Genomic DNA, 22,495 nt, shown 5'->3' on the forward strand with positions numbered 1-22,495 from the left:
GGGGAACAGGGGAAGGTTGCTGTGGCTCAGTTGCTGAGCCACAGCAATGCATGGCTGGGTACAGCTAGTATATAATAAATATCAACTAACCTTCAGACCAAACATGTCTATGTAGTGAATACAAATCTAAAGCCTTCCTTTCAACAACTGGAATCTTCAGTGATGAGCCCTGCAGTTCCCAAAACTTGGCAATTTGGTCCAAAAAATTCAGCTTTATGCGTGTGTGAGCCTCGAGTTCATTCAGTCTTTGAATACGTGGTGTAAACTTGAAGTTGTCTACATCAACTGCAAACGGTGGCTGCCAGTCCTGCAAATAAAATTCATTTAAATACAAATTTAAATATTTCTTTATCGTAATTGACTGGGGAAGGTTTTAATGTCACATACAATAATCTCTCAAACAATATATAAAATATTCTTAACACATCACAAATCACAATGGTGTGATATATTAATGAGAAAATTGCCTGGAGCAATGCAGAAATTTGAGCCAACATTAAAGTGAATTCCAGATGCTTGCCTGAACCCACTTGGCCAAAAATAAGAGAATACCTCCAACTCTGAACTCTACCGAGTACACTAAGGAAGTCTGGAGGCTCCAGTTGGTGCCATAACCATGTTTTACAAATAGACCACCTACTGCACACACTGACCTATGGGCAATGGTGTTCTCCACCAAATGATCCTACTTCAGAACACAAAGAAATCACAATGGTGTGATATCAATGAGAAAAGTATTTGAAACACCTTGCAGGTAATTCATACATCTGCAATTCATCCACTCTGCATTTCATTTCCTCACCATTTTCACTTGTACTACATCTCTTTCTTCCTTTACCCATCATACAAACGCCAGCCTCTTAAATATATAATTTTCACAAAGTACTCTTAAGGACCTAAGACCATGTCTTGTCAATGACACGATTTTTAATGCCATAAGAATGCCGAGAGTTCTAGCAACATTTTGAGCTATACTTCAAGAAGTTCGTGTATACATTCTTACTCAGTAATTGGTTATCATTTCTAAAAGTTTGAATAAGTTAGCGTGTCAAGATTTAATTTTTACAAAACCATATTGTGTTGCTTTAACAAGATTGTGCACCGAGATGGTGAGATTTCCTTATATAAAAGATTCCTTCCTCAAGTTTGCAAATACAGTATGTAACATTGGGTTACACTGATCTGTAGATTTTTGCTTTAACCTTTTTCTGCCTTCCTTGCAGAGATGAGATGGCATTTGCATATTTACAATTTAGGGGAACTTTTCATTGGTGTTAAGGATCTTCAGGAAAAAAGAGCATCAGTGGTAGACAGTATATCAGTCACTTTTACAATTCTGGATTTGATGAAGCCACATCTCAAGCTTTTCATTCCATTAATTTGGCAATGCATTTCATAAATTATTTTTGCACATAATAGGGATATCCTATCAAAGTTGTCAGGCTTATTGTCTTTTAATGTTTGGTATTTTAAAGGTTTAAAGACATAAGCTAATAAGACCAAGTGATTTTTATCACCTGGGTGATATGAAACAAACTTTTGTTCAGTAATATCAAACAGAAATAAGATTTGCTAACATTAAATGAAAACATTAATTAATTGTCATCTTCAACTAGAACAAGATGGCTGCCACATTTTCACCTTTCCTTCCAAATCCTTTAATTTGTGTAACAGCATCTCAAAGCTTAATAAATGATCACTGAGGATTCCATTAAGTTTATCCTATTGCAGATTGTTAGTAAATGTTAGCCTATGTACAAGAAATGACTAAAGTCCCAACTGATCATATGATAAATTACACAAACTCCAAAGCTTTTACCAGGAAGCAATTCTAAAGACTAAATGGTCACTGATAATATATGCACTATTTAGGCAAGTCAATGCCAACACATTTTACTAAACTGCGAAGCTTTTTAGCTTTTTAGCTGCGAAAGCTTTTAGCTTTCCTCAGTCATGGTTGAACCACACCTCTTGAAGCAAAACATATTTACTTACATGCAGCATCCAGAACTCTTGCTTTTATACTTAACATGTAGTTAAACAAAATATGGAGGACGACATAAATTTCTAATTTAACTGCATTTGTAATAGTTTAAGACTAATATCCATTGACATATGTCTTTCAATTATCAGTCATGAGTTATCTGGTAATTTCTTTAACCATCTTTCTTTATAAACAATATGTGCTAACTGCTCTCTACCAGTTTTGTCAAACTGTGGACACGAGACACAAACCAGAGCCACTTTCAATTAAAACTTATTCAGTTTCATAAACCCTCCCACCCTAGCCCGGACTAAAGCTCTAACTATTAAGTGTTTTACAAGAGCGTGGTTCGGTTCCCAGCCCACTTGTTCCCTCTTATGGCTTGCTACAACCTTCGGCCACACCATGGACCGGGTTATATTGCAATGAAACATCGGTTTACGGTGTATAGAAAGCGATAATACTTGGACATGGGCTGGGGTCGCCATGTCGCTCACATACGCTTGCACGTAATCGCGGCTACGCATAAGCGACAAGCAACCATTATTTCTGTCGATATGCTTTATCGAGTACAAAAAGTAATACAAAATCAGTAAACGGGACTTCACACTGTGCAAATAGATCCTCAAACGGTTAATCAGCCTCATAATGGGTCTGGAATTTTCTCTCCAAATAGACACGCTTAGGTGTGACAAACGCGATACCTCCGTCCACGACTTCGGCAGAGCGTCAAATGTGAAGGCACTTGTAAAGCTCTCAGATACCACAGCTTTATAACAAATGTAACACTAAAAAGGTAGTCTAATTATGCATGCAGAAAATTCTACAGCTATATCACATATCAAATGAAGAGTGCGATGTAAGTTTACCGGTGGAGGAATAATTTTACAAATCCCGGACTGCTCAGCGATGGGTCGTATTTTGTTAATATATCCAAGGGCGTCCTGAAACTCTTCCCATGTTGGCTTAAATACAGGGGCTTCAGGTGGCGGGATGAACTGAAACTCAGCTGAAGCCATCTTGACAGGAGTGGGTCAACAGGAGCAGGCCACGCTATAGACGCTGTGTGGGCAACATGTCCACGCAGGACCTCAAGTGTGAGAGAGATAACTCGCTGCTCGGACCCCTTCCGCCTCCCTCTGTTTACTACTGACGTCCTGACTCCCCGCGGACCAATACACACCAGCCGCCAAACACATACCACCCAACTACACACCACAAAAACTAGATCTTTTAGAAAGCATTTTCGCTTAGATGCTGTATAATTACGCCAGCATTAGCATTTATTTTACAAAATGATAAAACCCCCCCACCCCAATTTTGGCACACGTCAAGATGATAACTTGGTTATAATTATGATGTGGAAAGGAATGTGAAGATATGATTGATTAAGTATTTTTATTTAATTTTTGTACATACGTTCAGTCGAATTCATCACTTTGTGTATATAAAGGCAAGAACAGGGCAATATATACATCAGCACAGGTGAAATGGTTATTGCAACAAAAATATGTGAAGCAAAGTATATTAGATGAACTTATACCTAGTTTTTTAGTCAGAGTTTAGTAACATTAATTAAATTAATTAATTAAGGTTCTTTACTTGTAACTATAATTAAATAGTTATTTCATGTTACTGTATGTAATTTACTTTAGTTATTATATATTAATTATATTTGTTATGTAGCTATATACTTAAGAAATTTTACTGTAACTTTAATGTAAGTTACTTTCTGTAAGTTACTTAGTCATATATAATAGCTACCATATTTGTGTATGTAACTATATATATTTATGAATTCAAGAAACTTCAAGTTACTAAAAAGTCCCCATACTAGGGCGTGTTTCCTTTAAGCACAGACACTGAATTGTTTTTGTATTGAGGCTGGTATACTCCCCTGGCTTCATGTATGACTATACCATCCTGTAAGATGGGAATATTAGATGAACTTATAGCTAGTTTTTTTATGTACACTGTGTAATCTTTCATATGGAATAGGGTAGCAGCACATTGCTGTGTATACCTAAGCTTGGTAATTAAAAAAAAAAATAAGCTTCCTGAGTTAATGTTTTTGTGCGAGAGGGTGACTGAACATAGACGATATAATTTTTATTAATTTAAATAAATTATTTGCAACTGAAAGTTGCGCAACTGCAGTTGCTAGTAAATTGCAACTGAAGCTGCTGGAATTTGTTGCAGCTTCGCGGTTGCTAGAAAGTTGCAACTGCAATATACTAGATTTTGCATCTGCGAGTTGCAGGCTAATGTGTGCAAGTGCAGGGATACATGTTAAGTGCCCTTAATACCTATACTTACAAACCTATTCTACGTAAGTAGGGGCACATGCACCCGAACATAGTAGTACGTAAGTAAAGTATATAAGTTTAGAGAATTTATCCCAAAATTATGAATGGTGCACTTAATAATAACGAAGGGTGCATATCGCCTATGCACAAGTAATCCTAAATATTTAACATTACTAATTACCTATAATTACCCACTTACATAAGTGTCTAACATTACATTAAATGTGTAAATGAAAAGACAAGCTACATGCAAACAGAACATTGAAAGAGTATGCTTGATGAATGTTCATATATGCGCACAAAGATAATATCGCATACATCAACCCATCCTCTGTTTTGGTAGTACATATAGTAACGATGAGGACCATATACTATATACCGACGTACAACGAAATTTGAAAGTAGAAATCTAAACTATCGAGTTGAAGAAACCGGAAAACATTTTTTACTTGTGTTGCTTTGACAAACTAACCTAACCTAACCTTCCTAGGCATAATACACGATATCTGAGGCTTAATATAGTACAGGTCTAGGAATATTTTAGTTTGTTTTTTTCTGTTGGGTAAACAGGGGCTACAGTTAAGGATTGGCGCTCGGTCAATCCTCCCCGGCCAGGATACGAACCCAGGCCAAAGCGCTCGCGAAGCGTTAGGTGGGTGTCTTACCACTACCCCACGGGGACTGCCATCATCATCATCATCATCATCATTATTATTATTATTATTATTATTATTATTGTTGTTGTGCAGTTCCCGTGGCGAAGTGGTAAGACGCTCGCCTTGCGTTTCGCGAGCGCTTTGTCCTGCGTTCGTATCCTGGCCGGAGAGGATTGACTAGGCGTCAATCCTTAACTGTAGCCTCTGTTTACCCAACAGTAAAATGGGTACTTGGTTGTTAAACGATTTGGCGGGTCGTATTCCGGGGAACATAGGATTAAGGACTTGCCCGAAACGCTATGCGTGCAAGTGGCTATACAAGAATAAAAGAACTCCTGTATATAAATAAATAAATAAATAAATGTTGATGAAGCATGGAGCAGGTGATGACGTAGGTCATTAGTGTAGCAGGGGCAGAAGGAGGACCAATCACAGCCTGGGACACATCACACGCTCTAGCATTTAAAAATGGCCGCGGTGGAAAGGTAAATACCAGCAAATGTTACTTTTAAATTAGTAAATGATGTAGATGTTGACACATTTATGTTGTTTTCTAATGCTAGATAGGTTTAAGCGATGTTACAGTGCTATGTAGTATTATCTGCAACTATTGTTAACCTCTGGTTCAAATATAAATAACGAAGGTATTGAGGAATTGTTGGTTTCCTATATTCCCAGTGCTTGAAATTGTTAATAGCTGCAGATAATATGCATCATATGATGGCATATGCACTATATGATATTCAGTAGGATAGATATCAACCTAAAACTTTTAAATTTATTTTCATTTTATAAGCCACCGGCATCCTGTCATCGAGACCCTACACTAGTGTTGGTAGCCCATAAGTAAACTCTGGTAAATATTGGTAAATATTTGATATGCATCAAATTTATGTTATGGGTACCACTGTTGCCAGCATCTTTGACACCATATTTGTTGCCTTTAAAAGTAACATCTTCTGACATGATTACTCCTAAATCTCTTACATTGTTTTTCCTTTCAATAATGTGGTTTGACTGTTTTATATGTGGTCTCTGCTTTGATATAGTTGAAACTTCCAACTTAAACATCATATTAAACATCCAAATTAAACATCATATTATTTTCTGTAGCCCATTGAAAGACATGATTAACATCAGATTGGAGGTTTGCTGTGTCCCCTATGGTGTCTATTCTCGTGAAAATTCTAGTGTCATCAGCAAAGAATGATACTGCTATACTGTAATTTATATTCTTGTCTATGATATGAGGAAAAGTACCGAAGCAAGCACAGTACCCTGGGGGACTGAGCTTTGCATGGTGTATTGGCTTTTATCGATGCCCCTCCCAACACACACAAGGCCAAATTACCGACCCCACCCAGGATGTAACCCCACAAGAAGCTAACTCCTGAGTACCTACTCACTGCTAGGTGAACAGGGCATTAGATGAAAGAAAATTAACTCTTGCTTATTATAATTTTTAATGCATACTATAATAATGTTGCATCATCTTAATTCATTGTGTCAAGGACAGGCAGCTAGAGTCATACAAGTTAGGGTTATATTGAGGTCTCCCCCCCCACCAAGGTCAAATGACTAACCCCACTCAGGATGCAACCCTGCAAGAAGATGACTAACTCTTGAGTACCTACTTACTGCTAGGTGAACACGTGCATTAGGTGATAGGAAATGTGCCCAACTATTTCTGTCCCGCCCAGGATTTGAATCCCATATTCTTGAGTGTGAGTCGAGAACAAACCCCACTGTACTATCGGGACCCTTTAACCCTTGGGCAGCAGAAGCTGTAGAGGGTCCTGGGGTGGCTGTGTCTGGCACCTGGCAATGCCTCGTACGCAACATTGCTGACACTTCCTGTATTATCACCTAATGTTTCACCATTTTTCTCTCTATTTACAAGAGTATGTGTGTTGAAGAGCTTGATAAAATAATTCACCCATAATAATGTTTCAATTAATGATTAGTTTACCGAGTATACTCCATTGCAACCAGTACAGATTAGTGAAAAGAATGATTTTTTTTTTAATGGTGTTAAACGCGGACGATGACACATGGCCTAATTGGCACCACATAGGTGCGAGAATAGATTGAAATTGAAACAAAGGCGTAAGCCACCAACGTGTACCCTCGGTTGATAATCGCCATATGACGATAACCGCATTCATGTAGTAAGTAAAGGAGTTTACTAGTAACTAATGACAGCAGGATTTTTTCAAGGGTCAAGGGAAACTCCATTTCATCCACATAGACCAGTTATATCTTTATTTTCCTCGTACAGTACATGTAAAATTCGGGCAATAATTATATAAATCATCATATGATAACTGCATTACCCCATGGATCAACATATGACGATGACCACTGCCTAAGGGTTAAATACTGTAAAGGCTCTGTACCCTGTTTGCTATTTGGGATCAGAGACATCAGCTTGCAGGAGATAGGAGGGGTGATGATTACCCACCCCCCATGATGGTGGGAAATGTGGTAAAGATATTTTTAATACTGTGCTATAACAATAAATCTTTGCAGGCTTAGATCCTCAATAAAGAGGGTCAACAGCTGTGGTAGGAGAAGTAGAGCATCAACACCAGCTTCAAGCAATGGTCAAGTAAGTTTTCATGTGATAAATTATAATGTGCATATGATTATATAGTGTTAGCCGGCAGCCTATATTCCAATAATATTTGTTATACTGATTCCTGAAATGTATCATACTACAGTATATATGCAGCATTTTTATTACTGAACAATTATCAGTAGTTTTACTCATGAGCGCACTATAGATTCTGGGGGAGCCCCTTCGGCTCCCTGGAGCTATCCGGGCTGATATAAATGTATTAAACCCTGGCATCAGTCAAGTGAATGGAGTTCTTAGGCCTACTGGGGGACCACGAGCCAGAACCTGGTCCCCTCAGAGAGGACGATGAGCAATGGCCTATAGAAAACCCCCATGTGGTTAGAAGCATTCTATGTCTGCCATTGACCGGGCCAGGCACCCAGAAAGGTAGGCACTCCCAAAACAAACCCTATCTGGTTAAAATATTGCTACTGAAAGCCAAACTGTTGGACAGAACTCCTCCGAATAAAAAATGAGCAAACAAACATGTCACAACCGTCACTGCGTCGCTATCTGCCCCCTCCCTGGGAGGGGGAAAGGGGAGCCCTAGACCCCAATGCTGGCTATCCACACCATCAGTTCTGTGGCTGATGTGAGACCTGGTGGTCGTGCGACTCTGGCTCCGAATCTTTTTCAGTGCTGTGCCTTGTGGTGTGGTCCTGTCCAAGTGGTGGTGTGCGAGCCAGTAGGTTCACTTGTACTCAGGCTGCATGCGCCTAGGGTTATCTTCCCTAGGTGCCCTGTAAATACTGTCCTTGGGGCTTGAGGTTATCTTCCACAAGTTGCTTGGGGGCTACCTCCTCCGAGGTCTTTTGCTGCTCAGAGATTGCCCGCCCTTGGGGTCAGCTGGGGTGTTTCATGTGCCACTGTTTATACTCTGGGTAGGCAGTAGTTTCATCACTGGTACTGTGACCAGCAAGGTACAAGTACAGGTACTTTATACTTACAGAGCAAGGTACTGTGTAGCTTGTTTTCACCATAATACAGTGGCAGGCTCTGTTCCGCCTAGGTCGTTGTGCTCTTGCGTGGTTTTTCTTTTATTTTTGGTTTTCTTGCCTGGTGGGGGGCCTGCATCTTGGTGTTGGTACCTATTATATATATTGGTGGTCCTCCACTAGGTCCCTGTGAGTGTACAGGTCCTGGGGGGTTCAGGTTTTAGCAGTTTGTTTGGTAGTTTGTTGTACCGGTTAGTAATACCTTGCCTGGGCTTCCCTTAGCAGAGCATCTAGGGCCCCTAGAAAACCCCACTGGGGCTCAGTGGGCCAATGGATGCGTCTCCTGGGTCCCATTTCACTTCGTGCAAGTTTGAGGGTTGCTCTGTCTCCTTGTCTCAGGGTGACAATCACCTGTTCTGCCTTCATCATGCTACCTGTTAGGTCGATGACACCTTTGACCCTGAGTCCTGCGAGTGGTGTTGCTTGCATGTACTCCGTTTCACCCAGGCCACTGATCATGATATTTGGGTGCAGACGGCTTCGATGTTGCATGCATGTTTTAGGTTGTTGCAGTGCGCTAGGTTAATTGTTCACCCAGATGCCCCGAGGCTGCCCCATTTAACCTGTGATAAATGATTACTATATCATAGTGGAAGATATTATTACTTCGTGCCATTATCTTGACCACTGGTGTGTCAGTCTCGTAGTCTACTCTTTGGGTAACTCATCGTGGGGCTTTTGCAAGTACAAGGTGCAGTTGCAGGTATTCGTGAGAATCGTGTTATTCCAAATAGCATATGTGTAAAGAATATGTTTGTGTAAGCTGCAGTAATCGATGATCAACCTGCCTTCATCATATTCCTTGATAATGTTTTAATACACATTCTATAAAAGTGCTTTGAACTAATGCATTGTTCCTTTTCTGTCTGAGCAGGTAGCCCATTGTTTTTGTACTACAGCAATTTCAAGAATCCTTTTCTGTGATTTTTTCCACATACCTTTACTGTATTGTTACCTTGCATTGAATCAAAGTCCGTGTGGCCTGGTTTCTGACCAGGCCTCCTACAGTACAGTACAATGTAGTACAGTATTACAGTACAGTTGTACAGTACTATGTAGGTAATTTTAAAGTACTAATATATTCTGTACTGTATTTTCTCATGTCATATTTTTTCAACAGGATATTAATATTGATGAAGAACTTGCCAAGCTTCAACCTTCTGTGTGCCTTCTTGACTTCTACAGGCAGAAGATTGCTACATTTGGTGAAAGGCAACAAGAAATGTTACAGTTACTGGAAAAGTGAGTTTATTTTTTAAACCTAATTTAAAGGTTAAGAATGTAAAAATATTTTAGACCAAATAATATATTATATACAGTAGACCCAGTATACAGTTGACTTCAAGCTTGACTATTGTAATTTATGCAGACAAAACTTATGCAAGATAATACAGTAATGGAGACTCTAACGAGTACTGTAATGAACATGTATGGAATTGGTTTGAAAATTGATAAATATCTTTTGATTCTCAGTTATATAACCTAATGGAACAAAACAATAAAGCAATTGTTATGAATTTGACGACATACGCCAACTGCCACATTCAAAGTGTTTTAGGTGCAGTTACACTACACACAGAGATCACACTAACATGATGCATCAAATGAACAAATCCACAAGGGCCGTGACGAGGATTCGGACCTGCGTCCGGGAGCATCCCAGACACTGCCTTAATCGACTGAGCTACGACAGGGTTAAAAAGAGTTGAAACCAAAGTTCTACTGAACTTGCTGGATTCCGTAGCCTCTCCGAGGCACAAACCAGTATTTTACACAACTCCCCCCTGCACCCGAGCTATGTCAAGAGGCCATTCTCTCTCTTCGCCCTTACATCATTACACACATTTCGAATCCTCGTCACGGCCCTTGTGGATTTGTTCGTGCAGTTGCACTGTTTACCATGGGTAGTATGCTTTATTGTCAAATTGTTTATTCCTCTAAAGTATAGAGAATATCCATTTTCTATACCTTTGAGGCATAAGCAATTAGAAAATATAACTTATTAACCTAGGGATAAAAAAGAAACAATGAAAGAAAGGAGGATTTGTTAGTGTTATCTAAGCTATGGGTTTCTGGTGATCCAACCAGGTATTAGCCTCTTGTTATAGTATTTGTTAAATGGCTGAACAGGACTCCAGTTACCTGGGCTGCCTCCGGCGGCAGCAATCAAATTGGCTGCCATCTGGTTGCAGGCGAGTGCTTTACCATAATAAAAATAGTTGGCACTATTTTCATCAGGGTTAAAATTTTCTCCAAGCAGTTGTTTGTTTTGGAGCATTTTGGCTTGCTGGTGGGTCTTTTGCTCAGCTTTCTGCTAATCTTTACTTCCCCAGACTTCCTTCCACATCTTTGAACTAGTCAGATCCTTATCCTGGTAGGTGTTCACAGAGTCTTGGCAAGTTCTTCCTTAGTTGCTTCCACTTTGCAGCATTAGGGGGTTCCCGAGTGGGCCACGTGTAAGAGGCATTTCATTACATTGAACATTGGATTTTTTCTCCAGTATAAAAACACATCAGTTTTATGTTGTTGAAGCCCAGATATTTTAAAGTAAAGAACCTTTGTTTTCTTGTATGTACAGGTAAATTATTAGAAATAAATATTGTAGGTCCAGATTTATAGGAATAAAAAGAGAATTGGTAAAAAAAAAAATAGTATAGTTGGCAGTATGTTATGGACCATCAAGTGGGTCATGTATGATCCAAGATAGCACACATCACTGAAAGGAAGAACACATGGGCATTACCATCTACAGAGCCTTGAATCCATGGCACCTAATGTGACAAAATAAATGTAGTGTACATTTACCTGCTCTTTTTACCTGATTTTAGGAAGAATATTGATTTTAACTGATAATACTGAGAAATTTATTTTACAGATACCAGCAAACAACAAAATCTACATTCCTTGAAGAGGAGCGAAGACAGCTAACAAGTGAACTTATTGAACTTCGTTCTGCTTTATCAGATGTTAATGTATTTATTCATGCTGAACGTCAACAAGTTGTTCGATTATATTCAGAAAATGAAAGATTAAAAGTAAGATCAAACAAATAATATTCTTAGGTTGTCATTTGTAAGTTTTTCTTAAGCAATATAAGACAACACTATTTCTGTGAATTCCTAAATCATGTAATGTATGAAATACCTTTCCTCCTTGTTCTTCCCTTTACCCATGTTTTCTCTTACATCATTTAGGCTTGAGAGAGTAAAGGGGTGCCTTGGGGGTAAGTTGTACACTTAACACTGCCTGACCCATAACGCATAATGCATCTGTATATGAATATACTGTGTGCGCGAGGACGCACGCTGCATCCAAAATTTGTTAAAATTCCATTTATTGTTTGATTATTAAGGAACTAACTTTAAAATGGGCGCCTTTCAATTGCGAACAATTTTATCCTAAAATGAACGACGGAACACGAAAATTGAGGTAAAAAGAAATTGAGGTAAAAAGACAGGAAAAAGTATAAATATTTGTGTGGTGGTGAGCATTCAAACTTAAAATATTTGTAAAATTCCATTTATTGTTCGATTTATTCGATTTTGTTTGATTTATTGTTGGAGTTATTCCATTTCATATTCAATAAAATTCCATTTATTGGGTAAGTTTTAAAATGTGTGCCTTTGAATTGCAAACAATTTGATACCAAAATGAACTTCGTAACATGAAAATTGAGGTGGGAAGACTGGAAAGAGTATAAACATTGGAGTGCGGCTGGATGCGGACTCATGGGTAACGCTCGGCCGATTTTGCCGAGTCTCCTCCCCCAAAATGAGTGGGAAAGGTGGGGCGAACTAGCTTAAGTAATAATTGTGATTACGAAGCAATAAGATGCTTATAGGTTAGGTAAGGTCGGTGTTTTCTATGAAGCTTTTCAAGGTAAACTAAAATATTCACAATAAATTAGTATGTCACATATGCACTTATTCAATAAGTCAATATTGACTTAAAGAAAGTGCGAGAACGGGTTGTGCACATACATAATCATATATTTTGCTTGTCTTCTACTGTATTACATCTACATTGTACTAACATTTAAACAAACTTTCAGTTGGATAATCTTGAAGCCGAAAAGAAAGTTGCTCTGTTACTGTCTCTGTGTGGCCTCTCAGAAGGGGAATTGAAAGTATTTCTGCGTGATCCCTGCAGGACCACCATCATCAAGCAGAAGCTCCCGCCACACCTTAAAAAAATTCACATAAAGTTAAAGGAGGATTTTCAAGAAACAGGTTTGCATATGAGCAATTATATAATGCTAGAGTATAAAAATTTAGTCTTGCCAAGAGTTTACATAATTACTTATGTGATACTGTCCGCCCTTTCAGAGCTACTTCCTCTTTACCTTCAAGTGGTTCAGGTGCAAGTTTGAACATTAATCCTTAAGTGAGCCGGATAATGGGGCTTTCCTGTAGATGGATACGTCAAATAAGACATCATGACATTTTCATCATATTTTTTCTTAACGTTGTAGATGGATTTGGATCGGCAATCTCTCCCTTCAATGCATTTCACTGGCCAACCATCCTTACAAGGAATGAGAACTTAGCTAAATCTTTTTACCTCAATTGCATGTGCAGCTTCCAATGTTGTTCCCTTGTCCTATTTCTTTTTAATTTAATTAGGCATCCTTTGTCCACTTTGTCTATTACCCTTCAGGATCTTGTATGTAGTAATCATATTCCCTCTTCTCTAAGGTTGTGATGGTGAGTTCCCTCAACCTGTTCTCATAGCTGAGGTCGCTCAATTCTGGTAATCTAGCTGCAAACCTCCTGAACTGTCTCTAAGTTTAGTTTATGCTTCACATTGTGTGGGTTCCATGCTGGTGCTGCATACTTAAGTAATGGTTTCACATAGGCATTGTGTATGGACTTAAAAGCCTCCTTGTTTAGATTTGTATGTTTGCTAACAACTCATATGCTGCTAATGTTATGTTACATGAGCTTCTGGTGTTAAATTTGAGATTATGTGTACTCCCAGGTCTTTTTCTCTTATTGTTTCTTATACAATACAATAATTGCCTTCACCCTTATGGTATAGTTAAATATCTCTTGTACCCATTTTCATTTCTTTACTTCGATTAAATTCCAGCAGCCATTTATCTGTCCACTCCTGAAGATTTCAAGGGGTCTGGGGCTCCCCTTTCTCCCTCCCGGGTAGAGGGAAGCTGCACAGACAGTGGTGTGGCAGCGGTTGTGACATCATGCTTGTTTTCTGATAGTGGATGTTCTGTTTCATAGTTCGGTTTTCAGTAACAATTTTTGCCCAGGTGGAGTTTGTTTTGAGATGCCTACCTTTCTGGGTGCCTAACCCAGTAGATGGCAGACAGAATGCTTCCAACCACATGGGAGTGCCTATAGGACATTGCTCCTCGTGAGCCCAGTATAGCTCTGGGGAGCCTCCGGGACCACCTAGAAAATGGCATTTCATTACATTCAACAGTGTTTTTTTTTTTTTTTTTTAACAATTATTTTTTTCCAGGGGAGAGTGAAGCTACATTAGCCTTGAAAGCCTGTGTAAAGTCTCTTGAAACACAATTAGAAGAGTCAGATAAAACCTGGAGAAGAGAGAGAAATGCATTTATTCAAGACAGATCTCTCTTAGCTTCAGAAAGTAAAGCACAAGCAGCCAAGGATGAAGCACACATTAAGTTACTTACTGCCAGGTATGATCTAATTGGAAAACCTTGTATACATGTATGGTATACAGCAAGCTCTTGGTTTTCCAGTCCATCATCCAATAAGGTATCCAATAATAGCTATCTCGGTGCAGCTAGCTACAGAGATCCACTGAGGGCCCCCTTCTAAAAAGAGATGTTTCATCACATTCAATTCTTTTTTTTTTTTTTAAATAGGTCAGACTTGATTTATTTAGAGCACTATATACAGTTTGCTTAATTAATGTCTTGATTTCTACATAAACTTTTCTTTCTTCCATAACTTTTTTCCTTTCTTTTGTAGACTGGAAGAAGCTGAACGCCTTCTGAGTGAAACAGTTGAGGATGCATTAAGAAAAAGTGCTGACGTGCAGACATTAGAAATGACTTGGTTGGCCGAGCGAGATCATCTGCTGTCTGTTTTGTCAACAGTCCAAGAAAATATGCCATTGGTCACTCAAATGCAGGTAAACTCTAGACTAGTTTGCTTGGAAATTTATTGGTAATACATATTGATGTTATTGTTAGATAATTTAATTGCTCTGAAATATGCTGTTATACACTGTTCAGTAGTGAACACGTACTGTAAATAGATTAACCCCCATACTGCGCAGCCGTCAGTGTTTGGTTGGCACAGTGATCGCTATGAGTGTCGGTCAGGGTCGTTGGTCCTTTCGCGGTTTGCCCCATTGACGGTAGGAAAAGCTCCTCCCCGTCAACGGGGGCTCCCCAGATAGCTCCGGGGAGCCTCCAGGTCTCACCCAGAAAATGGTGTTTCATTACATTCAACACTGTTTTTTTTTTCAAAGTGGTGGATGTTCGCCAGAGGCTTCCAATATCAAATGACATCCCTATAGAATTGGCAGAATATTCATGTATTATGGGGTGGAACAAATTCATTTCAAGGCATTTGGAGCCATACATCTATTATTGCAAGATGATTGGAGTATAGTATAGTATATGTTAAATTTGCATCATGATTCTTTTTCCTGGCATAAAAGAAGGAAAATAATAATTATAATTTAAAGGTGATTGATCAAGCAAGTAAGTAATATTTTGTGATGTGTATAATTTTTTCCTTCATAGACTATTGGGAGAACTGGAAGCTACACTGATCTTTCCAAGATGAAATCTACTTGTGAATTAAAGGATCTTCGACGTGAGATTGAATCAATAAAGGTAAGAGAAATCTAATGTTAAAAATCTGTTAATTGCTGTAACACTATTTTCCTTAAAGGTCTTTATTCTCTTATTGAATTACTCTCTTTAGCAAAAAGTGTCACTTAACTGGACTGTTTCAGTGTTTATCCATTGTCTTGATATGTAACATATGTCTTTGATGTATACAGTACAATGTTTATCTTTCAAGCTTTATTTATTTTGTATTTTTTTATATTTTTCCCAATCGTTTGCAGTAAGCCTATTTGTAATATTTATTAAGAAATATGTGACATTTTGTGGCAGGTGATAACTGTATATTAGGAAACTCTTTGGAGCAGGGCAATGGGACCGAACCAGCAGCCTGTCAGCTCAGACACACCTTTTCCCATGGAAAATGATATTCTTAAAAGCTACACAACCTGCAGTCTGCCCAGACTCACTAAGAAAATTGAAGGCACCAAGCTGGTACCCAATCCATTAGGATTGGTTCCAGCTTCTTCTAGGCTCTATTTTATTATTTTGGTCCTGAGAGTTGTTTTCTTCATTTTCAGTGCCTCCTTTCTTTTCCAGCTATGGTTGTGATGGTCGAGTTCTGGAGGGGTTCTTTGGTGGTTGTTGCTTAGTTGCATTGGCCTTGGGTGAGTCATTTGTTTTGTCTGATTGCAGCCATATGCCATCACCTATGTGCTTCTAGTAATGTTTGTGGATTCAAAATCCAATGGTCTCACTTGTTCATAAGTTTGCTGCTTCATCTGTGATATTTTCGAATGTTTGATATTTGGACTGTGATTTTGGAGGTCCATCAGTGTGCTGGCAGCTTGTTCCTTGGTGAAAGTTCCTGGCCCACACCAGGAACCACACGTGTGTGTGTGTGTGGTTTTGGGGCAGTTTCCTCATTGGTAATTAACTCCTGATGATGCTGTTTTGTGGAAGTTGACCCTGGTTTTTCTAATTGTCCTGGTGGTTTGACCCTCCAGGTGGTGTCCAGTGGCCTGAGATGAGGGGTACTTTGGTCCCCTCCTTCCTCTTTTGTGTTATTGACTTGACTGGCTTCTCCTTTCTGGCTCTGATTTGGTCTTTGCCGAGTGGGTTGAGTTGACATTTTGGTTTCCCTCTTTTCTCGGTGGGTCCCAATTCTGTTTCCGTTCCAGCTTGGGTCTCTTGAGACCCTGCAGTCCATTTTCACCTCAGGTTGTTCCCATTTTGTTTTTCTCTTGGCCTTGTAGGCAGCCCCTTGGTTTGTTTTTCTAATTCTGTGGGCCATGCATTGTCAATCCAGTTTTCTTTTTCCAGGACCTGGCTTGTTTTCATCATGGCATTCTCATGTTTGCTATTTGAGTTGCAGTTCTGTTTCTTGGCCATCCATTGATGCCTGGCTGATTTGGGCATCCTGCTGGTCTGCATGTCTGCATGTCTGCATGTCTGCATGTCTGCAAGCTGTGGATGTGGGTATTGGTTCTGGTGCAGCATGGCCTTCCCCGTTTATGTATCCATCTGGAGTGTTTATTGTAATTGCCTAAGTGTAGTTACAGGATGAGAGCTATGCTCATGATGGCCCGTCTTCCCAATACTCTGTCAAATGCTTTGAAACTACTGATGGTTTTGGCCACTATCACCTTCTCACTTGTTCAAACTGTCTACCACAGTGTTTGCAATAGAAAATTTTCTAATTTTTTGGGGCGCCTTTGTTTCCCTAGCTTGAATCTGTGTCCTCTTGGTTTTTGAAGTTGCATGATTTAGGAATTTCTATTTGTCAATTCCTGTTACTATTTTGTACATGGTAATCATATCATCTCTATTTTTTCTATTTTCTAGCTTTGGCATATTTAACGCCTCTAGCCTTTCCTCATATCTCTTGGTTTTCAGTTCCGGAAACCACTTTGTAGCATGCCATTGCACCTTTTCCAGTTTATTGATGTGCCTCTTGAGATATGGGCACCATACAACTGTTGCATATTCCAATTTTGGTCTCACAAAAGTCATGAATAATTTATTTAGTATTTCACCATCCTGTGTGCATGTGCTCAGCCATCCTTGGTTTCTTGACAAATTGATGTGGTTGAGGGGTCCTTTCGTCATGCTCCTTGCAATGTCTTCTCTTGGTATGGCCCATTGTCATCTCTTTTGTTGCTTTTCCTCCTGGGGTTATGAAAATCTTTTGGGTATTTTGCCTGTTTCTTCCTTATTTTCCTTCCTTGACTGACCAGGGTTTTGGTTCTTCCCTCCTGGTATAGTTCTTATTCCTGAGGACTTGGCAAGTTTTCCTGCTCGTATTGTTTGGTCTGCACAGTACATTCTTCTTCTGTACAGCTAATTTCTGTTGATATATCTGTGGAGATCCCTGTCGGCTCCCTGAAACTATCCATACTGATATAATGCCATATTAGTTGGAGTCATCAGTTGCAGAGTTCTTATTGCCTACCAGGAACCAGAGCCAGAACCTGGTCCCCTCAGAGAGGTGCAGGGAGCAATGGCCTATGAGCACTTTACATATAAAGTATGTCATAATTGCCATTGACTGGGAAAGGACCCAGAAAGGTAGGCAAATCCAAATAGACCATATCTGGTTGAACATTGTGAGTTACTTCCTAAAAATAGCAAAAGAACTCCCCCAGAAAGAAAACAAACAAGCAACACTTCATCCAACTAGCTAACCCCCCCCCCCAGCCCCCCAGAGAGACTGGATGAATGGATAGTGGGGAGAACTGGATGGATGGATGGATGATGGGGGAAACTTGATGGATGGTGGGGGGGAAATTAGATGTATGGATGGTGGGGGGGAACTGGATGGGTGGATGGTGGTGGGACCCTGTAGACAGACCATGCCACAAGGCACAGTAACTGAAAGCAAAACAGAGTTAGAGGCACATGACCTGCCAGTATCACATCAGCCAAGAACTGCCGGTTGGATCGCCAGTGCGAGGGTCTGGGGCTCTCCCTTCCCCTTCCTGGGGAGTAGGGGTTGTGCAGAGAGCAGCATGGCAATGTGATGACGTCATGCTCGTTTGCTAATTTTTGTTAGGGAGTTCTGTCCACTTGTTCCGCTTTTGGTAGCAATATTTTCACCAGAATAGGGGTTTGTTTTGGGGCAATATCTTTCTGGGTGCCAGACCTGGTCGGTGGCAGAATGGCATAGAATGCTCCCAACCACAAAGGGGTTTCTATAGGCCATTGCATCTCATGCCTCTCTGAAGGGGCCCAGTTCTGGCTCATGGTCCCCGGTAGGCAAGAACCCCATGCACTTTGATCGATGCCAGAAAGCTAATAGTTACATATCAACCTGGATAGTTCCGGGAGCCTTCGGGTCTCGCCCAGAAAATGGCGTTTTATTACATTCAGCGCTGGTTTTAAGTTAATATTTTTGGGTTTGTGGAGTGGATTAATTAAATTTACATTTCTTATGGAAAAATTCATTTTGGTTTATGAACCAAGGTAAAGTACATTTAAAGTATTCATAGGCCATTTCTCCCTGCACCTCTCTTAGGGGGGCCAGATTCTGGCTCTAGTCCCTGGTAGGAAACAAAGAACTCTGCGACTGATGACAATCGAGTAGTATGCCACTTGATCAGTAAGATTCAGGGAGCATCCGGGGCTCACTCAGAAACTGGCGTTTCATCACATTCAACGCTAGTTTTGCTACATATGCTACTAGTTAATTTTATCTCTTGAATTGTTGTGTATTAATAACTTCCAACTCTTTTTTAGCGTGAAGCAAGTGAAGCAGAGGAATTACGTACAATGTATGAATCTCAGTGTCTGCAGCTTGAGCAGAAGATGTGTAAACTTAGGGAACAGAAAGAAGCTGCTATGCAAATATATAAAGTAAGCTCTTTTGTGTTTTCTCAATTTTTGTTTTGCGTATCTGACTTTATATAATCATTTACTGTATTGCAAAATGCACTTAAAATTCTTCTGTGTATTATAGCATTCATATATTTCTTCTTAGCCAATCTCTAAAAAAAGGCAGTATTAAGGTATTTACAAATACAGTGGATTTAAAAAAAAAATGGCATCTGTTTACGAGAGCCCTGAGGAAGTTGATGTGATCCCTGTGTAACCGTGAGAGTTTTGAATGCTACGCTATACCTACGAGCACCCAGATCTAGTGCTTCAAGGTGCTCTGCACAGTGCAGAGGTTAATGTACATTACATCTCATATACATTATCCTTATTAGTTTTTGTATACACAATATGGATTGTAGTGAATTTTTTCCAAGTGAAATATTAAAACTTGTTTGGATAATATACTTAAATATACTGATAATTGTTTTGTTTATAGGAGCGGAATCAAAAACTACTCCAACAAATAGAAATGCTTAAAGCAAGATAAAATTCGTTTAGATGAACGTCGACGAACGGATATAAAAGGTTTTCAGGCTGATATTCGGCTTTTGAAAAATGATGTGAAAACTGTTGTCCATCAGCTGTTTAAGGTAGTTTTCTCTAGTACTGTACTGTATTAGAATTGTTGTGACAAGTTAGATAACCATTTCGTACTAAATATGAATTCTGCATAAATTATATATTTGTGCACTGTGATATTTTTCTATGGACAGTTCAGTAAAATAAAAGATGACTTTAAATTCTTCTTGGCCAACTTTGTGACCTAACTTGCAACCCTCTGTTCTCAATTCCATTATATATATACTCATTCTCATACATTCTTTATCATCCATATATATAAAATTAATTAATTTTAATTTGTAAGGATCACTTTGTATACAATTTTCTTCCTCATTTTCTTACTAATCCAGTTATCTTTTAAGTTAGCCATTGTTACTACAAGACTGCTTGTTTTCAACAAGCTATTTCTTTCTTAAAAAGAAAGAAGACTAATCATCCACTAAGGTTTTTCAGCAGGGGATGAACAGTGGCTCCCTGAAGCTAGCCACACTGAGATAGCTCCACACACAAACCACATTAGCCCTAGGAATCTTTAATAGTCTACTAGAGACCTGAATCAAAACCTGCCTCCTCCCCCCCTCCTCACAGAGGCACAGGGAGCAGGGAAGTGTTAAAATCACCATCACCAAGGAAACATGCAGAAAGTAAACAGAGTAAAACAAGCAATTGCAAGGTTCACTAAGGTAAATGGAAACAAAGCAGCAAATGACTCGGTAAATGATTCACCTAGTAGTCAGTTCAAGCCCCCCCCCCCCCCCTAGTTAGATCTGACCACTACCAGGTGGCAGAACCACTGGGAGTTGCCAGTTTGAATGTCAGTACTTCTTGGTCTTTCACCTGATGCCCACCTGTGTGGGACAGTTCCTTGAGTACCCAGCCTTTCAGATCCAAACTAGTTATAGATAAGCATTAGCCATCCTTATGGCTGATCCTTAGCGAGTGGTGGCCGCTCGCTACCTAGTCAGTATTCCTGGCCCTAGTTGGGCATGTGTCGCATTGAGTCTGCGGTTGCAGCCAATTGTCTCAACTTTTGAGTTGAGGAGCGAGTGGCAACCTCCTCTCGGATAAGTTCCTCTTTTTTTTTTTTTTTATCTTTGGTTAAGTAGCTCCTGTGAAGCTGATGGGGTTCCCCCGAGAAAACCAGCGTTGAATGTAATGAAATGCCATTTTCTGGGGGAGACTCAGAGGCTCCACGGCAATCCACCCTCCCTCTGGTCGGTGGTTTTGCAGTTTTTGACATCCAGCCTCTGAACTGAGGGATGGTGGATACCCGGGGGGGGGGGGGGGGGTCTGGAGCTCCCCTTATCCCTCCCAGGAAGGGGGGAGCTGTGGAGACAGCAACGTGGTGACAGGTGTGACATCATGCTAATTTGTTTATTTTAGTTTGGCGAGTTTTGTTCAACAGTGCAGCTTTCAGTAGCAAGTTTTTTACAGATAGGGTTTGTTTTGAGGTGCCTACCTTTCTGGGTGCCTGACCCGGTCAATGGCAGACATAGAATTCTCCCAATCACACGAGGTTTCTATAGGCCATTGCTCCTCGTGCCTTATCTGAGGGAGTCAGGTTCTGGCTCATGGTCCCCGATAGGCAGAACTCCATGCACTTTGACTGATGCCAGAAAGCTAATAGGTTACATATCAGCCTGGATAGTTCCGGGGAGCCTTCAGGTCGCTTTGACTGATGCCACGGTCTAATACATTCATATCAGCCCAGATAGCTCCAGGGAGCCTCCAGGTCTCACCCAGAAAATGGTGTTTCATTACATTCAAAACATTCATAGTCGTGCACCTCATAGATTGTCCCGATTTTCAGGATAATCATGTCTTGCTTTCCTAATGTCTCTAAAAGTCATTTGTCCCTTGATAGAATCCCTGGTAAATCCTGTATCTTTGATATCACTCTAGTACTGATATTTCAAATTAGTATCTAAGAATGCATTAAGGTTTCATTAAGTTAAAAGGCTTTATTCAACATATATTTAATTTTTTCTGCAGATTACGATAACTTTGTCAGGAGCAGACAACCTACCTGTGGACATCAGTGCTCTGAGTGAAATGCAAGCTGTTGCAGCTCTGGTTAGGACTGTGCAAAATGCAGTTGCTGAAACCAAGAGAAAGATCCTGAAGCTGGAGAACGAAATGAATAATCCCTCAGATTAAACTTTTGCCTTGTGAAAACAATGTACTGTTCTGTGATAAAGCTGATTTAAGTACAGTATTAGGTTAAGTTTAATTTTACATGTGGTAAGTACAGTACCTGCTTTTTTTGTCAGCTAGCAATGCCTCAACGAGCTCTGGCAAGTATAGTTAAATTCACAATAATATTTCAGTATTTTAGTAATGAAATATTGATGCTTCAAAAGTCAAGAATACTGTGTACAAAAAATAAATAAAAATAAAAATAATTATATCTCATCGTTTTTAGTTCTTTGAGCTGGCATTATCAGTCATCGTCTCTCATTTTCATTATAAAGTAGAAAACTGCTATACACATACATGAAAATATTTGTTCAACCTTTTTAGTTAAACAATTATCCAGTTGAAACATTTGGTCTTTAACTCCAGATTGAAATTGAAATTTTAGGACTTCCAGCTGTATTTAAACTATTTTCTACCACATTTCTTGGAAAAACTCAATAGCTTGAAATAATCGTCCAAGATATTAATGAGAAAAAACTGTTTAGAACATCCTAACTCTTCACATACTTACACGTACACTCAG

The 22,495-nt window shown here is 39.5% G+C and overlaps 2 protein-coding genes across 5 annotated transcripts in view; one reads left to right on the plus strand and one right to left on the minus strand.

Annotated features, from left to right (window-relative positions):
* Nucleotides 1-3,161, minus strand: part of Kdm5 (Lysine demethylase 5) — a 46,378-nt gene extending 43,217 nt beyond the window's left edge. For 2 of the 4 annotated variants that reach the window (XM_045747295.2, XM_045747293.2), the window contains exons 1-2: nucleotides 2,854-3,141; nucleotides 91-307 (exon numbers count right to left, since the gene is read on the minus strand). In XM_045747295.2, the coding sequence (XP_045603251.1) occupies nucleotides 91-307; nucleotides 2,854-3,003 (367 nt within the window). In that variant the 5' untranslated portion in view covers nucleotides 3,004-3,141. Of the gene's footprint in view, nucleotides 1-90; nucleotides 308-2,853 lie in introns of all 4 variants that reach the window. The other 2 variants (XM_045747294.2, XM_045747292.2) reach the window with 2 other exon arrangements.
* A 2,151-nt stretch (nucleotides 3,162-5,312) lies between these two features.
* Nucleotides 5,313-22,186, plus strand: LOC123761335 (coiled-coil domain-containing protein 77). The gene is given in 12 exon segments (XM_045747291.2): nucleotides 5,313-5,431; nucleotides 7,476-7,554; nucleotides 9,679-9,800; nucleotides 11,434-11,593; nucleotides 12,610-12,787; nucleotides 14,037-14,220; nucleotides 14,516-14,678; nucleotides 15,298-15,390; nucleotides 19,078-19,194; nucleotides 19,652-19,687; nucleotides 19,689-19,805; nucleotides 21,769-22,186. Coding segments are annotated over 12 exon segments (1,431 nt in total). The 5' UTR covers nucleotides 5,313-5,414; the 3' UTR covers nucleotides 21,934-22,186.
* Nucleotides 22,187-22,495: the final 309 nt, after the last annotated feature.

Source organism: Procambarus clarkii, chromosome 7, assembly GCF_040958095.1.
Source record: "Procambarus clarkii isolate CNS0578487 chromosome 7, FALCON_Pclarkii_2.0, whole genome shotgun sequence".
Lineage (NCBI taxonomy): Eukaryota > Metazoa > Arthropoda > Malacostraca > Decapoda > Cambaridae > Procambarus > Procambarus clarkii.